This window comes from Erpetoichthys calabaricus, chromosome 11 (genome assembly GCF_900747795.2).
Source record: "Erpetoichthys calabaricus chromosome 11, fErpCal1.3, whole genome shotgun sequence".
Lineage (NCBI taxonomy): Eukaryota > Metazoa > Chordata > Cladistia > Polypteriformes > Polypteridae > Erpetoichthys > Erpetoichthys calabaricus.
In genome coordinates this window covers 66424144-66449020 of record NC_041404.2, presented here as the reverse complement: position 1 = coordinate 66449020, position 24877 = coordinate 66424144, and the positions used below count along the sequence as shown (strand labels likewise).

Genomic DNA, 24877 nt, shown 5'->3' with positions numbered 1-24877 from the left:
AATGTCAAATTAGTCTTCAAGCTCAAGGTGCAACAGTTTCAAGTTGCTTTATCCTTCACTTTCTAGATGAAAACAAGCTGCATGGTAGAAAACCTAGAAAGACCCCTGCTCAAAAGAGAGAAATGCAAGCATGCTTTGGAGTTTATCGTAATTCTTGCTGACAAACCAGTGACTCTGTGATGTTCTGAGGTTGCATTGCTGCCTCTTTGAATATGTTTGGGGAAAATAAAATCTATTACTGCATTTTGGGGTGAAACTGTTATATTTCAGGCGAGGTCCTTTATGTTTATATTCCTTTTATTTGTCTTCTTCATTCATTTTTCAGTTTGGATAATTTATTATGATTATTTATGCTAATATTGTTCTGTTTAGCTATCATGTAGCTGTTATGTTTAATGAACTATTGTTTTTGTTATGTTTAGAAATCTTTATGTAGTGTTTCTTTAAATTCCTTTATGTTCTTTGTGTTTTGTGGGTGGAACTCCAACAGGAGGGATCACCCCTGGCATTGCTGCTAAGGGAACATCCCCAGCGCTATAAAGGCAAGCTGGAAAAGTGAGTCCCCCTGTGGTTCATTTGAATTTGCTCCAGAGTCTATTTGTAATTATTGATATTTTTTGTATTTGTATTTTAATTCTCTGGTTTTTGATTACTTTCTCCTCTTGCTCTTGTATTTTGCATATGGATTGTGTTTTTGTGACTAGTTCACTTAGGATTGCCTTTTGGGCAACTCCTTTTTTGCTCTTTTTAGCATTTTTTTTTCTATTTTGTTAAATAAATCTTTTATTTATAAATTTTCTTTGTTGTCCTTTTTTGTGATCTACCGGGAGGTTTAGAGTGACCCTTCTCCTTGTGGGGCATTTTGCTATATTTAGGAATGTTTCTTATATTTTGAACTTTAAAAGCCTATTCTTTGTTTTGAGCTTCCCAGTTTCCTAGGGTCAGGCTTCCCTTGGGTGAGATCTAGTTTTGGGAAGGCACTTAGGATTGTGGCCTGTTTTTTGTGGATATTTTTGAAGGTCTCACCTATTTCTGCCATGAATCCAGACGTGAATGAGCTTTAAGTCATAGTTGGGAGAAGGTGCCCATTAAACCTGATAGAAATGAAGAAGAGTGGGCCAAATTAAAACTTGAAAAGTGTAGAAATATCACTTAGAGCCACATAAGGTGCTTGAATGCAGTTATTGTCTCCAAAGGCTGGGAAATTAAATATTAGGTTAAGTGTACCAATTCTTTTGTCCCTGGCATTTGTCTCATTATTTAAAATAATATGTTTGGTCATAAATCAAAGCAAAGTTTCAGTTGTATTAAATGTGATATAATGATGCATACTATATACATTTCTATCATTTTTTAAGTGAAAGGATAGTAGTATTTTCACCTTTAGCAGAACAAAATCACAACCAAGAAACCATCATCAATAACCCCTGAGTTGGTTATTAGCTTTGGCATTAATACAATGTCACTATGCCAGATAGATAGATAGATAGATAGATAGATAGATAGATAGATAGATAGATAGATAGATAGATAGATAGATAGATAGATAGATAGATAGATAGATAGAAAAAGGAGGAGGACATCCCACTACAGCATGTGACTTGATTTCTACTGATGACATAACCATTTCCATTCTCTGCATTGCCAGTTCTAAGTATCATTATTATGAACAAATCTGAACCACCTCTGAGCCACAACTCATACAAGCAGAAATAGAAAACAATATATGAATGGATTTTGTTGCAAATTTAGTTACAGTTTAATCTCAAGAAACTCTAAAGATTAACTTGTGCAATACTGTTACACCAGCTTAGAGGGTTATTTTTCTCCTACTGATTATAAATTGTCAAATATATAATAAGGAAGAATATCCTACATAAGTAACTAAAAATAATCACTTTTTTGTGATTTTAGTTAAATAAAGGAATGTAGAAGTGAAATATATTTTATCTGATCAAAGTAAACATGGTACTCATGTCTGCGCATTGCCACTTCTATGTGTCCACAGAAGGCTATATCCCAATACTTGTATAAGGCTGCTTTGTTTGACCTGCAGCTCCATAGCAATGTAAACCAACTGTAAATGTATACCCGTACCTTTGTCTAACTCCTTCCTTACTCCAACTTTATTCTTAGTCAAACTGATTTAGTGGAATGGTTTAATGTATTATTAAAATAGTGTTCAAAATAATGAGACACAGAAGTGTTACTGTAGTGCACTATATTGTACTATATATGATAGATTGATATTATAATACTTACTAAGTACTGTAGAAAGGTAATTTGAAAGATGACCATATGGCATGATGGATGTAGACACAAGGATTGGATGAATGAAAAAGAAAAAACTTTCAAACTTGAGAACATTATTAAACGGATTAGGGCTGCACGGTTAATCTTTTTTTTTCTCATGATAACGATATTTATGACCACGATCAGTTAATAAATATCGTCGCGATTTTACAGTATAAAGACCAAACTGTTTTTTTATGGGCTGAGTTTACGGATTGGACTGCGTCACTATGACGTTACTGAGTCTAGATTGCAAGCGCTTTCTGAAGCAGTATAAGTCAATAGCAGCAATAACAGTCAGTCAGAATAAACATATGATGGCGGAGCAACGTGAGGAAGGTGCAGAAGTGCGATCGTTAGTTTCTAAAAAGGGGTCATACTCAATTGTCTGGAACTATTTCGATTTCGAGGAATGTGATGTTGATCAGGTACGAGTCTTGTGCAAACTTTGCTCCTGTTCCGTCCAAACGTCCCAAGGTAACACAACAAACCTCATCAACCACCTTAAAAGCCACCACAAAGTACACTATCAAGAATTTCAACGACTGAAGGTACAAACAGCAACAACAAAAATTACCAGCCATCCACAACACAGACAACATATCAGGGACATTGTTCAACGCAATACCATATCTGCCTAGCTCGCAAAGACACCGGGAAATAACAGAGGCGATCACGTACCATATAGCCAAGGATATGTGTCCAATAACCACTGTGAGCAGTAAGGAGTTTAACAAAATGATCGCAACACTTGATAAAAATTATAGCATTCCCTCACGCAACCATTTTTCCAATGTTGCGCTGCCCTCGCTGTATGCGAAATGCCGAAAAGAAATAGAAAGAGAAACTCTCAGGCTCAGCCTTGAATATTTTGCTGCCACGACCGACTTATGGTCAAGCAGAACTACGGAACCGTATTTGAGCTTGACAGTTCATTTTATTGACAGCGAGTTTGAGATGAAAAGCAAGCTTTTGCAAACTTCGTTTTTCCCACAAGACCATACAGCGGAGTTTATTGCAGTGGGCCTCAAAGAAGCGATGTCCGCTTGGGGCTTGGTGGAAGAAAGACTTGTGTGCATCACAACGGACAACGCAGCTAATATGATTAGGGCAGCATCTGTGAATAACTGGCCGAGGCTACACTGCTTGGTCACAGACTTCATTTACCAAGGAATAATCGTCATTATTAATCGTGATAAAAAGTTTGAGCAAAATAATCGTGATAATCATTTTTTCGGTTATCGTGCAGCCCTAAAACAGATACTACTTTTACTTATAATAACTCTAAAAATATCATGTGAAATGTACAAGACCCATTTTCTTTCTAGATAACAGCATACTCCTTATCCATAAAGGGTTCTTTGGTCACTGCTGCGCAGCTCCACAGTCCAGGGATAAACTTCTAACCCAGTAGTAATTATCAGTGTGAAGTTTGCACATTCTCCCAATGTTTTCACTGATTTTTTCAGATATTTTAATTTCATTCCACATGCCAACATCTTTGTGTTAGGTTGAACAACAATTTTAAACTCACTCGGTATACGTAACTGTAGGTTTATATGTGGTTGAGCTTTGTGATGGATGCATGTCCCAGCCAGGGCCTGTTCCTGTCTTACACCTGATGTTACCAGGACAGGCCCTGCCCAAGTGACCCTAGAATAGAGTAAATGGATTCAACAAATGGATATAGAGATGTTTATAAACAATTCCAAGAGACATTACGGTGGATCACTGATGCCTCACAAATAAGATACCCCAGCATATCTACAAACTTTATGAATGTCTGAGTGGAGTTTGTTTCTTTATAATGGTGTGGCTTTTTCCCAGCTATGCTAATTTTCTCTTAGACTAATTCAATACTTTAAATGGTACAAATGAATGACTCTGAGAGTGCCCTGTGATGGTCAGATGTCCTCAGGTTTGAATTCTACATTGTACTTGATGTTGCCAGAATAGTCTCCAGCTCTAGATATACTGATGGATGGCTATGATAGTAAAAGCTATAATACATCCTGACCATAATGACATCAAAAAAGTATATATTCTTATGGGGTTTGTCTTAAAGTGAACTAGTCAATGGTCATTATTTGTGTGTGTTTTAAACACAATTCAATGGTCTTCACATGAGACAATAATCAAAAATGTCAACTCATGAATTATGGATCTGACTGCAGGCTCTCAAAAAGGAAAAAATATTATCCAGTATGTGCTATATACATCATGATTTGCACTGGTTAACAGGATATAACATCTTTAATATAATTAGTAACATATGATATCATACAAACAGAGCCAACTTAACTTCTGTGGCACGTTAGACTCCAGTTCAAGTTTTATCATTGTTTACTCCCTCTCATAATTTCCATGACAAACACGCAGCCAAAAGCCTGCTTCTGATGTGTATTTATTCAGGACAGGCCTGTTTCAACAAAGATACGGCATGATTTTTTGATTCTAAGCATGAGCACATGTGGGGCTCTAGAGACACAAAGCAAAGCTGTCGCCCCTATCTACATATACTTTTTAATACAAATGTGACCATCCTTTAGGATAATAATGCACTTCTATAGTTCCACAAAAAACCCACAGAGATAATAGTTGAGACTGCCTGATGGAAATGCATTGACAGGTTACACCATTCTCCTCTTCTAGTAAACTTACAGAATTTGGTTTGCATTTGGATAGTAAGATTTTTTGAAATGTTCCTCTAAGCTGAATTAATGTCACTTGTCAGGTTTAAATTTCATAACACTATCATTCACATTGTTTTTATGTAGTTTTGTGTGATCATTCCATTTACCTCATTTGGTCCTCACTGCACAGTTCTGTCCCATTTAGACATGTTCTCAACCATACTGTTCAAAATAACACAGCTGTTTTTAAAATCAGTTTAGTCTGAAAAACGGCTTAGTTACCTAACACCTCTGAAAGTGTGCAAGAATACATTTAAATAAAATTAACTTTATTTTTATCCCTGCAGTAGTTTGTAACCATTCCAATTCAACTTAGATGTGCTGAACTGAGTCAATCAAAAACAACAAAAACGTAAATGAGCCAAGTTATGATGTTGTTTTGCAAGGCACTGTGGTAACAAAAATGTTTCCAATGTAGCAGATAACATTCCCAGATTGTTCTCATGTTCCCTTTCATTTGGTCCCTCAGGCTAAAACAGACGTGCAGGGGCATCCTGAGCTACACAGATATGCTGGCAGATGTAAGGCAGTTGCATGTCATGCTGCCGGTCGGAAGGACTCTTGGGTAACTGCAATAAGAGCACTTAACACTGGCCAACCAAACTCCAGTGACTATGTGCTGAGTCTATGCTATCAGGACAATTTGCCTTTCTGACAATCTCTCCATTACGGGAGTTTCAAATAATTGGATTTTGTGATAATTGTCGTTTCTCCTGCTGTTGGAATATGCTATAGAACCCTTGAACTAAACAGGTCTAGAAACAATTACTGAATTCAAATTAAAAATATGCCACATTACACATATATAAAGTGGCTTGTTGTCTTAATCCATCTTATTTGTCTATAGTGTGTATGCCTGTTTGTTATTTTTTACTTACCTTTTTACTAAAGTAGACTAAAGGGCACATATTCAGTATCAATAGCTTTGTACTAATGCTGTCAAGCAAGTGACCTTAACATTGACAAAGAAAACAGCAGGCAGTTGATGGTCACTGTGTTCCCCATGATAGATGACTAAATGAGCGGACTGCAATGTAGTAGGCAGGCAACTGGCTCAGGAACTATTTGCTGAAACACACATGCATGTTCAGATCTCATCAATGGCTCAATGTGTGTCCATAACCTTAATGTTTTCTAAATTTACAATGGTTTCAATCACATTCAGTATTAAAGGTTTTTATAGGGCAATTTCTGTCACATGTGCAGAATGCAATGAAATTCTTACTTTCGTGTAATAATCAATATGCAACATGTCACCACTCTCCAGCACCTTGATTAGTGAGTAGAACTGTTTTGCTATATGGGATAAAGACTCTTTACTTGTTTTTTCACCCACTGTTGCCAGGATAAACCAATGAAGCAGGCCTTTCCTCCTTCAGATATAATATTATTTACTCAAATTTAGAAACTTGGCTTTGATATTGAAATGTTTATATAGTGGGTGGCATGGTGGCAACTCATAGCTTTATTGACCTGATTTCTGTTTCCAGCCCAGTCTCTATCTGTATAGACTTCGCATATCCATCCTGTGTTTTCATGTTTTCTCAGAGTAATCTGGGTTTCTTTGACATCCTAAAAAATCTTACTAGGTGAAATAGTGATTCTGAATTTACCTGACAAATGACAAGCATCCCATCCATAAGCTAGTCCTGCATTAAACCTTATAAATAGTGCCAGCTAAAGTTGCATTCTAGACCTATTTCAGACACCTAATAGTTGTAAAAGATGAATTGACATTTATAGCATGCACTAATATGATTAAGAATAGTAGGGCACAGTATACAGCAGGTAGAATAGCCGCCTTGCAGTATTTAGACCCAAGTTTGATTCCTGGATGGGGTATATTAAGGAAGGTGTTTCATACTCTCCTTGTCTTTCATGTGGGGTTCCTATAGAGAGTCTAATGTCCTTCCACAAGCCAAGAAAAGTTTTTAGGCTAATTGGCAACTCTAATCTTAATATATAATTCGCCTGCCTCCTCACTCACTCACTCACGTCCGTCCGAAGCCAAATGCACAGTCGCCTTTTGTGCACGTCCGAAGCCGAATGGGCAGTCGCCTTCTGCGCAGCTGTCCGAAAAACCTTACGAGACCGACATCCAACCCCAACATCGCGGCAGGCGGCGGATTTACGGCCGCAAAAATTCAAAGAGAAAGGCGACTTCGATTAAAGCTCTAGAGGCCTGAAAGGCGATTTCGACTACAGCTTGAGGCCTAATTACGCATTCTGATTCAATTACGCATTCAGTCAATACACCTACATCAGGTTTGTGGTGCGTATACTTATTACTATTCCATATTGTACTGGAACATTCATCATTCAATATTATACTATAGGCCTGGAAAATTCATCAACTAACAGTACAAGCCTGTACAGTAATGAGTAAAGTGGACTACAATCATTACAAAACAACTTCTTCGTTACTTATCATTTGTTCTTCATACACAGCTGACACAAACTCGTGCCCGTTTCATCTTACGTTGTCGAAACGGGCTCTTTGTCTAGTTAAAATATAATCTGTATGGGATATGTAACCTAAAGTGATTCCTACCTTGTGCCCAGTGCCACCGAGAGAAGCTCCAGACCCCAACATCCAGTTTAAGAATAATGTGGTTAAGAAAGCAGAGAGATGGATGAATGGATATAATTTATGTCACAACGACTAGTAGTAAAACAATACAAGAAAATCTATATACAAAAAGTGAGAAAGTATACGCGCATTGTAACTTGAATCAACAAATGAATCTGATCTGTTTTAAAAGCAATGTTTAGTTTAAGTAAACACTTCAAAACTTAGATCACTCACAGGATTAATTACTATAATTATGAAAATGAAGAAATGACATTTTCGTGAAATATAAAAGGTGATATTTGGAGCTGGCTATAAAATAAACGATTGTCTAAAGTAATTCTAAACGTTCGGGACATTATACTTTCTAAAATAACTGTGTTTTGTTATTACTTATAGAATCCTTTCACATAATAGACAACGCGTACAAGGTATTTCAGGACTTTACTTTGGAAAAAGTTACGCCCTGAAAATCATTTTGGTTACACACAGAACTCTATTCTTTACGAGTTAAACGAAGAAAGGCTTCTACAAGAGTGTTCGGCGCGGAAAGGGTTAACAAACGACCAGCTGGAGGAGCGGCGCTGCCCGGGAGAGAGAGCGCTTTAACTCCGAGCACTCGGCACCTGCCAACACTCCAATGCCGTGCAGTCGTGGGCTTGTTGTATGAAGTTTACAACTGGATTTGGACTTGCTGCTCATCTCGGTGCGTGGATTCTTAAAGCTGCACCTACTGGATGTACACGGTCCCATAGTCTTACGGCTTCGTATTGCAGCTTCGCTGGAAGTGAATGATAAATTTCTCACTGGACAGCTACGCAAAGACACCTCGGAAAGCTGGAGAGTGGATTTTTAATCCGTGACCCTAAGGCTTGGCGCTCGTCGTGCCCGGTGCGTGCCGTCTATGATGATTCGAGTCGTTCTTTCATGAAAATCGCCTGCCGCTGCCGAGTGGAATGTGAAGCCATACCTGCCAGTCTGCGCCCTGGAGCAGCTCAAGCGGAGTCTAAAGTGTCCCGCGGAGGTGAGTGGCCATTATTATGATCCTGAGTGGACAGTCTTTGCAACGGCCCTTTACAACTATAGCAAAGAAGTCACCAGCATACAGTCGTACAAGTTAACAAGGAGGGAAATGTTTAAATGTAGTGATAATGCTATACATGGAAAATGAAATCTGCTAACATGTGTTAACATTTATGCGGCCACAGATTAAATTGGCAAAGCGCGTGAAGCATCAGCTTGAAGAATGGCGGCAATAGCATGCAATTTTAGTAACATCATACTTCACAAATGAAGAAATCATGTTTATGCAATTGTTTAGTTATAGCACTGAATTGTGAATGGTATGAGCGGTGTGATCGTAATATTTTTATTGCTGTAAATGTGTGACTTTTTAAACCCATAAATAAGATTTAAAGACTTTTTGCATCTTGAGTTGTGTCAATTTAGCCAATGGCAATTAGGTAGGCAAACAATCCTTCCACTTTTCAGGACCAGCACGTCAGGGGTATCGGACACTACTGGTGAATGTAAACACCACCATATTTATAGTGGTGATTCCTCAAATGCTTGTAAAACCCGTGCAAAAATATGCAGATGGTAGTTTACTAGAAGCGACCGACACCAGCAGCAGATCTTCAAGTTATGCGGTGTCTGATTTAGGAGAACAGTGTTTCATTAAATAGTTTTGTGTTCTTACCATGAGACTGGTTTAATTACTTCCTTTTATGTTTACTAAGATCAATGCAACATGAGCAGGAAATTAAACACTTTGATGCTTAACACGATTGTAATAAGTAACGCCAATCTGAATGCAAATAATACATTTAAACAGATCTACCAGATCAGATATTTGTAGAGGTTTACTAGTTTACACCAAGCTGTTGCTTCTGACTTAAATTTACGCCATGGACAATAAAGCAAAATAAATGATGCGTTCTGTTATGAGGCAGTATGGTTTGCATGTTAAGCATAGTAGTAAGACGTTGCGTTGAAGTCCCTGCAACTCATCCTCTTGATTCCTCCGGTGACCTTGAACCAGACACTTCATTTCTTTTCCCTGTGACACGAAACCCACTTGATGATGTATTGAAGTCACATGTTCCTGAAAATAAAATGTTTTGGGGAAAATCGTTCATGCTTTGTATTTAATAAATGCAAGATTCTGTAAAAGTGATGGATCGCTGTTTGCAACGTTTTTCAATCACGTATATCTATTGTTTGCCAATTTCACGCGGGTTTGCTTCAACGAGAATACAGAGTATACGATTTTTTTATCCAGAGGAAAAAAAATCTGAAAACGAAGGTCATTTGACTGTGTTCCTGGAAATTCATCATATTAAGTGGATTGTGTAAATCACTTAAAAATCTCTGCGTATTAGTTTCAACAGATGGAAAATAAACTAAGCAATTCTCTCATTTAAAAGTATTCGAGTGAGCATCATTTAAAATGCTGCATAATAATGGGTGATGTGTTGTATTCTTGTAGTGCACCATTAAATGTTTTGAAAAGCGTTTCGTGATCGTTGACACCAAAGTGATTTTATGAAAACTTTATAATCTATAATTAATCAGAAAGAATGGCGCGCGTGTACTCCTTACCTTTTGTAGAAGGATGCCCTCTGGTGAAATGTCTGGCTCACATTTTGAATACTTTTAATTGTAATTTATAACCTTGCCGAGTGGAGCTGCTGCTTGTAATTAGCTGAATATTTTGTTTACGGTGTCTGTCTCGTGCTCGTTTGTTTCTTCTCTCGTGTAATTACATGTTAAGCTTATTTTACAAGTTTTCCTATAATTTTTATTTGCCTTTTCCCTTTTCAAATTAATTCTTTGTGATGGCAATTTTAATGTAGATTTTTATGAACAGGAAACTGTTTCACTTTCACAGTGCCGGTATAGTCCAAACTGGCCGAGTTAAGAGCGTAGAAAGGTGCTTGTTGGTTTCGTTGATTCAACAGCCCCTGACACAGTGGGGTGGAGCGCAGCGTGTATCCGCTAAGCTTGCTGTCAATCATAAGACGATTTATGAAGTGTCAATACGGCCGTGTACTGCGGTTGGCTGTTTAAACAACACGGAGTCCCAGGGTAAACACAGAGGTATTGTTGAGAAACTCCGCAGAACACCATCCATTACCTAAGCATTTAAAGAATTTGATTTGCTACGTAATGCTTTTTATGAGAACTTTTAACAGCAGATCCTTTCGAAACGCCTGGTCTAATGATTACCTTTGAATGTATAATTTGCGTGCCCATTCATTCTCATCGAATAATAAGGCGTGCAATTTTTACACAATTGTGTATTATATCAGCTCAGAATTGAAATGTGTTAGGCTTCCTTCGCTGTGAAGTTAAACCGGCCTAACTATTTGAGTCTTTTATTATCGAGAAACACGGATACATCCATTAGTTAAGTCTGATTTCGAAACAAATAAGATTACTTGAGGGATTATGTTTCTGGTTGTTAGAACACGATTCGGGGCGCAGACCAGCCTGGCATTGCGCTTTTTAGTAACATTATAATCCTCTTTGTTTTTGATGTATAGAATAATGTTTACTACATTATTTTCCCCAAAAACAAAGTTTTAGGGTGGTGCTACTGCTTTAACGGTACAGGTATCAAGCTCGAGTTCAGATCCCAGGTCACTGCATCTCCCTAGAAGTTTCCTCCAGTATCTCAAAGATCTGCGCAGCAGGTTAATTGAAGTTTCGTGTGGGAATCTGCTATGCAAACAACTGCCGTCTTGCACACTCTGAAAAATAATGGTTCTTTAATGGCACTTTATGGTTCGTTATTAGGTTATGTGGTTCCTCGGAGATCTGTTGCTCGACAAAGCACTGTTTCATTCAGGGAAGGGTTCTTTGCATATGAAGTTGGTTCTTTGTGCCTTGAAACATTTCCTAATATGAAGTCTTTAATACATGGTAGGCTACCTATCACTAAGAAAACATGGACTTAGCCTGTATTGTTTGCAGCAAAAGTACTTTAAAATCATGAGCCATTGGTATTTCACATATCTATTAACATCTATTCAAAATTATTTATAGTATGAATCCTGTTAACGATCTAAATAAATAAAGGTTCTTTCTGGAACCTTCTTGTTGATGGGTCTTTTGGGTACCAAAAATGGTTCCCCAATGGCATTATTCTTAAGAACCACTATGGCATCTTTAGTTTTAAGAGTGTACTTGAGGTTAGCTGGTCAATTATGAGGAATGCTGCTGGTATGACCTGACACATAAAACACAGATTGTGTAGACATTTGTATAGGGTATGCTACATACAAGGGTGTTTATTTTCTGTTAAGTGCTTAAAAGATCTATAATACTGAATATTTATTATAATGATTTAAAAAATACACATTAACAATTTCAGGTGACTGGGATAGGTCAAAGGTTATCTCTGCAGGCCTAGGAAGCAGAGGTGGAATTCCTGGTCATTATTAGCATGGAGCCTGCACAATATATCCACTCACACTTCAGTTTTAATCAGGTGCTGTAGCTTCCTTCAATATCACAAAATGTACAGTACATCTATATAATAAAGGGCAGAACATACTTTTTCTTTAAAGCATAAATTACATCATTTACATGTTCCATAACACTGTGACCAGTGTGTTTTTCTGCACTTTATTGTGCTAGGCAGGCAAAATTAGTTCAGTAGAAGCCAATGGAATCAACAAACTGATTATGAAGGCAGGTCCAGTTTGGGGATGCATTCTCGACCCCTGGATGTAGTAGCGATGGGAAAACAAAAACAAAACTGAGTGCCATTATTAACAATTCTGAACATTCTCTCGGATACACTAGCATTGAGTACTTTTGGCCAACAAATAATTCAGCAGAGGTGTGGCAAGAAAATACTGGGACTGCTTTATATCCACATCAATACACCTTTATTGCGCCTTACTGTGACTGGTCTCTGAAGTTTAATCAAGTCAAAAGTTTTTTTCTTCTTGCTGCTTTGTAATTTGTCGTGTGTTTGAAGCAGTTGTTTGTAATAATATTTTTAAATTTCTTGAGCTTTTGTAAAAGCTATACTTGCTCCTTGGAAAAGAGAAAGTACTATCTATCTATCTATCTATCTATCTATCTATCTATCTATCTATCTATCTATCTATCTATCTATCTATCTATCTATCTATCTATCTATCTATCTATCTATCTATCACCTTGTAGTGGAGTAACCAACATGCTTCAGTTGGATTAATGTGGAAGAGCATGCTGTTTCCAAATTTCTTAGCGGAATTATTTTATTAGTCATTCAATGAAATGAGTTATTTAATCTGAACCTGTGACGAAATGTCACAGTTCTTGTTAGTGGGTGATATAACATAATATTTGAAAATCCAAATAATTACATACTTTAGGCTGGCTGGAGCCTATCACAGAAGCACCAAGCACAGAACAAGAAACAGCCATGGGCACATAACAGTCCATCTAAGGGTCCACTCACGCACTGACCCACACTCACATGGGGGCAGTTTGGAATCAACAATCAACCCATCACGTAAGTCTTTAGATATGTGGACAGAAAACAAACAAACAAACACAAAAAAAACTGGGAGGACGTGCAAACACCTTCCTGACAATTTTTCACTACTGTAATATTTGCATACTCAATCTCTTATAGGCGTCTGATGTCTTTCTTGGCTTTGTTTGAGTGTGAAATTCTCAAACTGTTAATTTCCTTGTCCTATTATTGTGACTTGAAAAATTGTAACTGTATTTGATGATTCATGTGACCTACAGTATAAAATTTTAAGCCACTACTTGAATGCAAAATTAAAGCTATCCATTCAGAACATTTTGAAATCACTTGAGAGACAGGCTGCAATCAACATAACTAGTCGCTCCCATAACAGCTAAGAAGCTGGTGTTTCTCACATTTTTTAACATTTGGGTGAGTTTTTGATTGTCTTTTGCCTTTGATTAATATTTTATATGATTTTATAGTGTATCAAAACACTGCTTTATTTAAAATGAGTTAAAATATGCATTTTCCAACTTAGTACATTTACCTACTAGACTAGCAAAAACGTGTATTGTATATGTGAGCATTTTTAAAGACAGGTTTCGTTTAGCTTGCCTTATATTGTAATAGTTTAAACATCTACGCAAATAATCATTTAAATCACTGCGGAAAATGCGATATTCATGAGAGTGTATAGCAAAGAACAGTCAATAGCTTAACATATTCATCATCTGTTTTATTGTCTGATTTTGTTAATGTGTCGCGAATAAAGAATTTAGATGAAAAGAGGTAACCACAGACTTTATAGGGGGTGTCGCATGAAGTCTTCCAGACCTTCATCTTTTGTTTTCTGGAGTGAACAGATTGTGTTTCCACACTTTGTCTTCAAGTTTTTGCCCGGGGGCGCTTCTATTGGGATTACAAAAAAGCGGTGTAATCCGAGAATGACATGACATTTATAGTGAATGGTGCTCATCGCTCGCAAAATAAAGACTTTGTTCATCATTTTTCGCTGTCAAGATAAGCATACATAATATGGTCTTTATGAAGATCTCATATCTCAGAAAAAAATAATATCTTATTTGCAAAATTCTGAAATTACATTTCCCTGTTTCAAAAAGGCATATTAAAACGTATATTTAATACAGTAACTTTCACAATGAACCCCTCCCGTACAGAAGAGTTTAATGAATCCACACGCGAGCTCTTGAAACCTGAATGAATATTCTCGTTGTTCTTCTAACATTCTGTACTTCATGTAACAATTGGTGCAAACCATTTAAATAAAATAATCTATGTATTTTTCTGAACTGCTTATAGTTACACATCAGATTTGTATGTCCAATAGAATATTTTATTGTTCAAGAATAACTCGTAAATATTGGAAGGTGTATTCTGTGGTCCTTTATACATCCAGTATTAAGCGTCCTGTTTTATAAATATTCATCATAGACAATGCCACCACGGGAAATGTTTAAAATTCTGCAATATTGTCTGATTTGAGGTGCAGCAATTTTAATTTCTAGTTAAAATATTTAATAAGTTAAATTCTTGAAAAAATAAATCGTCGTTATACGTATAATTTGTTTAGATTTAACCTTTACGAATTCATCCTTTTAAAAATACATTAACTGGGAAATGCTAAGGTATCGGACTGTAAGGGCACTGGTTTGGCTCCAGCCTCTCCCTCACTTTGCGTGTCACATAACCCGCCTTTGCTCCAATAATAAACCCATTAATCTAATACGCGGTCGAGGACAGGCAGAGTTTACACTGGGAGTACTTTGAGTAAAGGAGAAAGCAGCTCTGGACATAATGCCCATTCATTGCACAGTGCGCTCTGAAGCAAATTTAAAAGAGAACTTTTTTGGCATGTGATATCAAATAAGCCAAAAAAAATTTAAGCTCAGCACAGGGAGGAACATCTGAATATGTATGTAAAGTATTTGCAATAATGGTGGTGTTGATTTGTATGTTCAAATGATTGCATTCTATTGACACTAGAGAGCACAGGTAGTGAATGTTCAGAATTTCTTCGTTCATATTCACTTAGAAGTCTATCGATTTTTTGCTCTGTATCCTCTATTACCCTTAGCTTGAGATTGATGTCTGTCTATGGTTCTGGCATGGGAGTTTGCTGGGTGTGCGGTGTGTGTTTTATTTTAATTGCACTCTGCCTTCTATTCCTTCCAGCCATTATGGGTGCTGTTATTGTCTTTGACCTTTTAATCCCACTCTGTCTTTGTGGGTACTTTTATGGTATTCATTTCACTTTTGTTTCCCTCTCAGTAATAATTCTTCCATCCCTTTCACATCTGTTTGTACACTTTGAGCAGCCAGTCTCAATGACAGCAGACTGTTCATTGTACTCTGTGCTGGACCCACATGTTCAGATCAAGGTATACTCTTAAAAATAATGGTTCTCTAATAGACACTTTACTGGGTTGTGTGTTCCCCCGTAGAGCCGTTACTTGATAAAGAACCATTTAATTCTCTGAACTTTCTTTGCTTAGGAATTGTTTCTTTGGACTTTGAAAAGGTTCCTAACACTGTATGTGGACAGAGCAGAAATGTTTAATGTATAGTAGGCTACCTAGTAGGATGTGACAGATCAAGAAAACCTGAATTTAGCCTGTGTGATTGTATGCAGGGCGGCACAGTGGCGCAGTGGTCCTCCCTGCGTGGAGTTTGCATGTTCTCCCTGTGTCTGCATGGGTTTCCTCTGGATACTCCAGTTTCCTCCCACAGTCCAAAGAGATGCAGGTTAGGTGCATTGGCGATTCTAAATTGTCCCTAGTGTGTGCTTGGCGTGTGTGTGTGTGCGTGCGCACCCTGCGGTGGGCTGGCACCCTGCCCGGGGTTTGTTTCTTGCTTTGCGCCCTGTGTTGGCTGGGATTGGCTCCGGCAGACCCCCGTGACCCTGTAGTTAGGATATAGCAGGATGGATGATTGTATGCAGCATGGTCCATTCAATGTCACATAAGCATTTCACAAATCTGTTTTCATATTTGCATGGTTATTTATGGAGCCTGCTATGGATCTAAATAAAAAAAGTTCTTTCTGGAACATCCATGTGGATGGTTCTTTACAAAACCAAAAATGGTTTCCCTATGGCTTTGGCGTCTTTTTTTTTTTAAAAAGGTGTATGAGGGCATGAGGTGAACTTCATACCTCATAGGCCTTCATGCAGAGTTTTGGGCAGACGACTTTGGAGAATGGGTGCCACATCTATCAAGAAGTATTTGAGAGGCGTATAGTAAAAAATGATGGCTAGCACAAAGACTGCAAGTTGTATTAGGTGATTTCAGTTGTCCCCAATAGGAATATTGAGCTTAGCATTATACAAAGAAGTTTTGCAGTGATCAGCACTGGAAGAGGATGTCAAAATATATAGCAAAGCCATTTGAGGAATAATATGACAAATGCAAGTCAAGACCCTAGCAACACTATTTTAAACTTATTGCACTCTGCCAGCGTGACAGATTTGGTATTTTATGGATTTGAATTTTAACCCTCAAGGTCAAAATTTAGTCTTGGTAGCACTAATTATGTCACTTAAAGTTCTTATACTTTAGTGTATAAATTCAAAGAGTGCTGTAATTTTTTTTTTTTAATGGCAAAAAATGTGAAAAATGAATATAAAACCATAGTTTTGTCTGTACTAGCATGATTTCTACCATATTTAGAACAATTCTGATTTATAGCTGCTAATGAGTTTTCCTCTACCCTTTAATTAAAACTCATGTAGCCAATGCAACTCTGGATGTTGTTCTATTATTTGAATTCATTTATTTCTTGATGTTGTAAAGCATGATTTTACAGTGTTCACTTTGAATTTCATGACATGGTGTGAAATAACAGTTACTGGATTGTCTAGTGTGATGTGGTGTTTAGCAATGCTGCCTCACACCTATAAAGTCCCGGGTTCACATTACAGCCTGGTCATTGGCTGTGTGGGCTTTGCATGTTCTCCGTGTGCCTTTGTTTTTTTTAGGTATTCCAGTTTTTTTTCCATGTCCTAAAGATGTGCAGGTCAAGTTAAGTGGCAAAACCCTAAACTGGCCCTGTATGAATAAACATTGATGTGGGTGATTGAGTGTGCTTAGGCTATGGCCCACTATAAATCTATAAATTAGACAAAAGGCTTCTGGAGGTGGATGCATGGATTTGCCCAGATTCATCTGAAAATACCAGAATATCTAAAACCCTGACTTATCTCTATTAACTTTTTAAAAAAGAATGAACTCCATTGATTGCACTTTACTCATTGTGATGGATGGCTGGGGATCCTGCCCAGACGGGACGCCCTTTATAAGAGAAGACCAGGGGAATGGGCGTACTACCAGGTGTACCTCCCCCGGACATGAGAGGGCAGCCCCCTGGGTTTACATCGGGGCCATGGATTTGGAGCTCAGAAGCTCAACACACTGGGGGTCCATGGCCATCACGAGGGGGCACCTGGACAGCTCCAGAGTCTGGGCATACAGCACTTCCACCACACCCGGAAGTGCTGCCAGATGAGGAGCGGGGATCCTATGCAGCACTTCCGCCACACCCGGATGCACTATAAAGGAGGCCGCCTCACTCCATTCAGAAGCCAGAGTTGGGAGGAGGAGGACGAAGCTTGGGAAGAAAGGAGTAGAGGTGGCGAAAGGAGAGAAAGGGAAGATTATTGTGTTATTGGAGCTCTGTGTTGTGTGTGGGACAGTATAAAGAAATAAACGTGTGTTATTTTGGACATTTTGAGTCCGTGTCTGTCTGTGTCCGGGCTGATCTTCTACAACATTCATTTATTTAATTTATGATTTCTTTGAGTTGCTTATACAACAGTGCATAGTGCTAGAGTGGCATGGTGGCTAATGCTCCATCTTTATAGCTCCAGAAGCTAAACTCTGATTCAGTTCTAAGATCATTCACTTTCTGTGCACAGCTTGTGTGTTCTTTGTCCACCCGAAAATAGTTTTCATGAAGTATTCCGGTTTCCCCCTTTTAATGCAAAGATATACAGGTTAAGGTGAAGAGGAACCTGCAGTTGGCCCTATTGTGAGTGGGTTTGGTCCTCTGAACACTGGTCAACCATCCAGGGTTGGTTCCTGGTTTGTGCTTAGTTCTGTTGAAATACACCACACCTCTCCATAACTTTGCAGTTCAGAAAGCTAGATACTATTCAGATAGTGGATGCTAAGTACGCCAAGTTTAATTGAGTCCAGGGTGCTTCCAGCTTTGTTCCTAATGCTGCTGAAGTAGATTCAACCCTCCACCCCCTCCATAATCCCAAAATGGATTATGCAAGATTTATGATGTACCGTTGTGTAAATTAATTATGATGTGTTGTATGCTTCCTTAATGAAACATTAATTTAAAGTTAATGTCTACTCTAGCTTAGTGTAAAATGATTTATTCAATTTAAATAAAGAAAACATGGAAATTCTACAAAAAATGCCTATTGTAATCTAAGGTTCAGTAGATGTTAAAACTGGCATCCCATCCAGGGTTTGTTCCCACTTTGTGATAGGAACTGTTGGCATTGGCACTGGCTCCCTACAACTCTAGAATGAAAAAAGAACAAAAAGAAAACGGATGAATGAATGGATGGATACATAGTATGCCTTACAACAATATATTCCCTTGTCCATAATGATCAAAAGGCCTCAAGAAAGGTCTCAAAGAAGCACTGATTAAAAGCAAACACATGCAACTTTAGGTTTACCATTGTTCTTCAGGAAATATTTCTCTTTATCTGCTTAGGGTGACAAATTTAAGTAAATCTCTTCTCATCCTACTGTCCCATGTTTTGAGTGCCCAGACCTTAAAACAGAGGGAGTAGCTTGTGCAAGGTGACTTTGTTCTGTGACCTGCATAAATGCCATTAAAAATAAAGAAAAATCAACTGTCTGTAGTCATTGGTTTTCCTTTGTGCTTCTGTGCAAGTATTGGACTGAAAGTATGGTGGGTGTTATGGAAGCTAAAGTGGTGCTTTGTGTTCTGGCTACCTCAAGCCATATGAGACAACAGGGGGCTCAACCTGATACTGTTCATCCATTCATTTTATTAATTGATTTATTCCATTTCAGTGTTATGGGAGGGGAGCCTATCCAAGCATCATTAAACACAATGTAGTAACCAGCAGTGGATAAAGTGTTATTTCATCACAGGCACCCTTACTCACTATTATTATTGTTCTTCTTCATCTTACTTATTTGGATTATACCTTACTCCAATTCAGGATTTCAGGGGACTGGAGCCTATCCCAGCAGCACTTGGCATAAAGACAGAAAACAGACCTTGTTTGTGTGCTAGTCCAACAAAAAGCCCACTCAGGTACATATTCTCACACGGGACCCTGTTGCCAACTAAACTAACTAACATGTGTTTAGGAATGTGCATGAAGCTCTCCATGGAAAGCCCATCTTGACACTAGGAGAACATGCAAACTGCATAGAGACAATGATTACACATGGGAATCAAAGCCAGAATGAACGTTCCATGACCCAGTACTGCTAACTTCTTTTGCTACCATCTACGCTACACTTAAGGACTAAAATGAAATGTTAGGTTTCTTTTGTTTTTTTTTAGGAGGGAGATCTGTTTGTGTACAGCAAGTGTCTTTTTACCTTGTTTGCTTCAAAGATGTTTCATACAGGATGAAGCCTCAAATGGATTCTTCTGTTGTTTACTCCCTGATGACACTTTTGTGCTCAGAGATGGATTATATGAACCCTTTTTTCATTTGTGGATTGTATGCATTCCTGTTCTCTGCAGAAATACAGAGTTAGAGTGTCTTTTTTGGTTTTGTAAAGTTTAATGTGCAAGAGCCCTTTACTGCCTGAGGCAGGTTTTCATTTCAAAATTAGGCTGTCTGCCCACTAACCTATTTTCACATTGCATTTAAGTCTTTTAATAGTCATTAGCCACCTAATAAAATATAAACTTGATTCTGAAAGAAAGAGTTTAAAGGCAAACATTTTGAAGCAAGTTTATTATGAGCCTGGATTTACAAGGACAACATGTTTACCATTTTAAAAGGTCTTCTAGTTATTGTGAAAGCCCAGACCTTTTAGGATAGGATGCCTTCAGATTTTAATGTGACTTAATTATGCATCATTAATGAACAGAGTTAATGGGCTCATTATTATAATTTCATAATTGGGACTGTCACATCTGCATTCAATTATCCTATCAATATAAGAACAGTGACCTAACAGAGATCTACAGTGACCCAAACAGTCAAAGTACAGGACTGTGATTGAGAGATCTGCTGTAACTTATCATAACAATTCCACAAACTTGAAGATCTGCATTGTCTAATCATAGTGATTACAGGACTGGCACTTGAAAATTAGCATTCAGTTCACTCATTCATTTTCTGAACCCACTTATTACAGAACAGGGTCGTAGGAGGCCAAAGTCTACAAGGTAGGAACCAGTGTTAAATGGGATATTGCCAGTTAGCCTAATCTGCACTTGTGTAGGTACCCAGCAAACACTGACAAGAGTGCAGGGTGAATAGTGAAGCCCCACACAGACTGGCCCTGCCTGGGAATTGAACTAAAGCTTCTGGAGCTGTGATGTAACAGCACCACACGTTCAAATGTGTTTTTTTATATAACACACTTCCAGTCCAGAGCACTCTATGCATTTATAAATGCAGAAAGTTAAAACACAAAATAGCATGCAATAAAAAATATAGCTCACTATATTATGTACAGTACATAGAAATATATAGAGTGAGTTTCTTAGAGCTCTTTATTAATAATATAATTAAAAGATAAATGATAAAGCTGGCAAAAAAGTGGAAGATAACACAAATTCAGTTTATTTGTATTTCCAAGAAAATACACATCTGAGTCAATGGTCATTTAAGACAATGACATTTTCACTGCACTAATATCAATAATTTTGGTGAATTACTACAAACATCTTAAGTTAGTCTGTCATTAGTGATGACACATGCATGCCACTGTCCCATTCTTTGATCAAGAGGGACAACATGATCAAAATTACCATGACACCAAGTGCCACCGCAAAACACTATGAAGAGAAAAAGAATGGGAACAAATCATTAGAGACCAATCCCAATGTGTGCTACACTTATTTTAAAAATACTATATGGACAACCCACCCAGCAACTTTAGTCCAAATTATCTGTGCTTTAACCGGGAATGACATTCTCTGAATGATGGGGTTTTCTTAAAATCGCTAGGCAAAACACTACAAAGTTTTAGGACTGAATAGGCAAAGACTTGGCCTGCTACACTAAATCATTTTGGATAAAGAGTAGTCCGTATTGTCATTTGATTTACAGAATTTCTACCCACTATATTAACCTACAACTATTTTCCGATTTCAAGAACAAATAAATCGTTTTCACCCTTTCATTATACTGTTGTACATCAAAGAGTAATAAAATAAAAATAAATAGCTTCATTTAGTTTTATTGGCTGATTGAATGAGGCAATGCCATCTTAAGACTACTCCATGTACCAGAAACGATTTGTAAAATATCATATAAACTATCTAAGAACACTGCCCAACAGTCCAACTAAATTCTCATTAATAATCCAGAATATAATTTTCTTAATTCTGAATTATTGCTGGTTGTGGTCATATCAATACTGAATTAACTGTTGCATTTTATAATTATTACTGAGTTTCAAGATTACACTTTTCATCAAACATTTACTTAGACCTTATTCATTTGAAATGACTGTATGATTCTAAAGAACATTTTAATCTAAATCTCACTTTCTAAATATTGTTAAAAATGGCTGCTTTGAAGAAACAGGAGTCAACACCATTTGACAAAATGTTTTTGTCCCATTCACAATGGGCTACACAACTACTCAAATGGATTTTGGAACAACTAGGTCACGCTGTGCCTAAGAGGTAATAGTGAAAATTTCATTTTAGAAATTTGAAACTTTCCTGTTCTGTCATTGTTTTTGATTTATCAAGATGAAAAACAATGTTATGATCCAAGAGTACTAATGTTGAAGCTGACTTCTTATTCTGGACATTATGCAGTCTCTTTAATTATTAAGATATATAAACTCAACCACAAATACATAGATTCATTCTGTTCATTTAAGGGCTACAACAAGATACATTGACTTAAAAGTCAAAGTACAGGATTAGAAGTGACAGATCTGCATTGACTCATTTTAGCCATTTCAGACATATGACTAGAACATCTGCTTATATTCAACAGTTAAATATCTTGACTGGAAGTGATGGACATTCATTAACACATTATTATCAATTTAATAGTGGTAACGAGGAGATCTGTACATTAAATTCATGATTGCAATGGAAAGACTTCCATTGGCTCAAAACTCAGAGCTGATGGTTGGGAGTGATTGATCTCCACTAATGTTTCATATTAAAAATTATAACTCTGAGTGAAAGATCAATATTGACCCCATTATTCCTAATTTGTGGTCTGAAGAAGGAAGATTTGTATTGGCTCACATGGACTGAGAGTTGCAGATATGGGCTGACTTATGGAAATTTCAGGATTGGAATTTATAGGTTTGCGTTATCTCATTTGAAAAACTCATATATATTAATTTAAGGATCTATACCTTGAGGTTTTAAGTAACTCAAAAAGTCACAGACTATGACGATGAGTGTCTTACTCTATACATTTCATGTTCAAGAATGCCAGATTTCCATAAACTGAACAGTCATAGTTCGGAACATGAGCTGACTGTCCTAGATGACCCTATAGGTCAACCAAACTTTAGAACTGGGATTGGCAAATGTAGATCAATGTCTTGAAATTAACAATAGAAGTGCAAGTCTGGAATGGCTTACAAGGTATATCTAAAATTGAAGACTTTCAGTGACTGTTTTGCAATATAGTTTTGATATATTAAGTTCAAGAATATGATGTAAGGAATCCATAAGGAGCTTGGTGTAGGCATATTTTTACTTTTTATTCAAAATTAATTGTTATTGTGTGTTTAATTCATTTTCAGATTATTTTCTTAATGTCATTTTGGCATATTTTGTCTGCCGTTTTCTCATAACCATTGCTTTGATTATAGCAATGACTCCCATTTTTAGGCAGGAAGCACTGAGAGTTCACAGCATGTGTGACATTTTCACATTGCCCCTATAAAAGATAAAAGTGTGCTTAGTGAGTTGTTCACACTGTAAAATAATAAAGAAAAGACTTAAAAAAATAATTAACTTTCTGCTAAAAGCATTCTAGGATTTCTGAAGTAAGCATTCTTCTGATTTGATTTCTGTTTTGGTTTAACATTTTCTTGTATAGACCATTGCTTTATTAACACTAGTCCCTAAAATCATCCTTGAACTAGTTTGCATCTCTGCTGTTCAGAATTTACTTCTAGGACAGAGTACAATTTTTATTCATTTGTCTGACCAAAATGTAGCATGTCGCCACTCTCTGACACCATGATTTACAATGTTGTATTTTAATATTGGTCCTTAACCTGAGCCTATTTAAATTGTAACCTAAAAAATTCAGAGACACTAGATGCCTGCCATAATTAATCACAATAAAATAATGAAAGAATACCTGAATTTGTTTAATCTATTTACCAGATATTACTGCTCAAATGAAAAATGGAAAGGCAACAGGACTGGATGAATACCAGCAAGAGTGTGGAAGAGTTTAGGAGAAGAGGGAATAGATGTGTTGTGGGATCTATGAATAGGAGAGAATACCAGTGGAGTGGAGGAACTGTGATTATACCCATTCATAATGAGAAAGGTGATATTCAGGATTTTGGAAACTACAGAGGGATAACGATGATGTCACACACAATGAAAAATTGGGAAAGGGTTTTACAGAGACGAATGAGGGAAGAGACCACCATAGTGGAGGAGCAGTTTTTTTTAGGGGAACAGCTCGAAGCAGTCTTTTGATTGTAGCAGCTCATAGAGAAGCATCGAGAAAAACAACAGAGGTTGGTCCATGATGTTTATTGATTGGAGAAGGCTTATGATAGAGTGTCACAGGTTCATGAGAAAGACAGGAGTAACAGAGATGTATGTGAGAATTATTCAAAATATGTATGAGGGAGTGAAGGCTCTGATTAAAAGCAGTATTGAGGTAACAGACAAGATCTCAGTTAGAATTGGTCAGCACGAGGGATCTTCTCTTTGATCTGATTATGGATGTGTTGAGTCATACTTTTTGCTAATGACGTTGTGTTGTGCAGAGGAAAAGAGGAAGTGAAGAGGAAGCTGGAGAAGGGCTTTGGAAGACAGAGGATTGAAGATAAACAGGAAGAAGACATAATATATGAGGTTAAATGATGATCAGGATTCAGAGGGTAGCATGCAGGGACAGCTAATGAAGTAGATACATTTAAATATCTAAGCTCAGTGGTAGCCAAAGATGGAAAATTAGATGCAGAGATAACCCATAGAGTGCACTGTGGATGTAACAATTGGAAGAAGGTATCTGGAGTATTGTATGATAGAAGAATTAAGCAGAAAGGTTTTTAAGACAGTGGTAAGACCAGAAATAATGTATGGAGCTGAGACACAGGCAGTAAAAGGAGTCCAGGAGAAGAAGTTAGATGTCTCAGAAAATGTTGAGGTGAATGTGTGCAGTTAAGAAAAAAGACAAAATAAGAAATGAGACAATCAGAGGTGCAACGAAAGTGGGAGAAATATCTAAAAGTGCAGGAAAGTAGGCTGAAGTGGTATGGACATATGATGAAAAGAAACAGTGAATAAATGATCAAAAGAGTGATGGGAATGGGAGTACAGGGGCAGAGAAAGCAAGGGAGGCCGAAGCAGAAGTGGGGGATAGGGTCTGATTAGAGAGTAGGTGCAGGACCAAGTTATATGGGGAAGGTTGATCAAGCACATCGA

The 24877-nt window shown here is 37.4% G+C and overlaps 1 protein-coding gene across 1 annotated transcript in view; it reads left to right on the top strand.

The window, feature by feature from the left end:
- Window positions 1-8143: 8143 nt before the first annotated feature.
- Window positions 8144-24877, top strand: part of LOC114660515 (semaphorin-3F-like) — a 171631-nt gene continuing 154897 nt past the window's right edge. Inside the window, exon 1 of the mRNA XM_028813257.2 lies at window positions 8144-8578. Within this exon, the coding sequence (XP_028669090.1) occupies window positions 8482-8578 (97 nt within the window). The 5' untranslated portion in view covers window positions 8144-8481. The remainder of the gene's footprint in view (window positions 8579-24877) is intronic.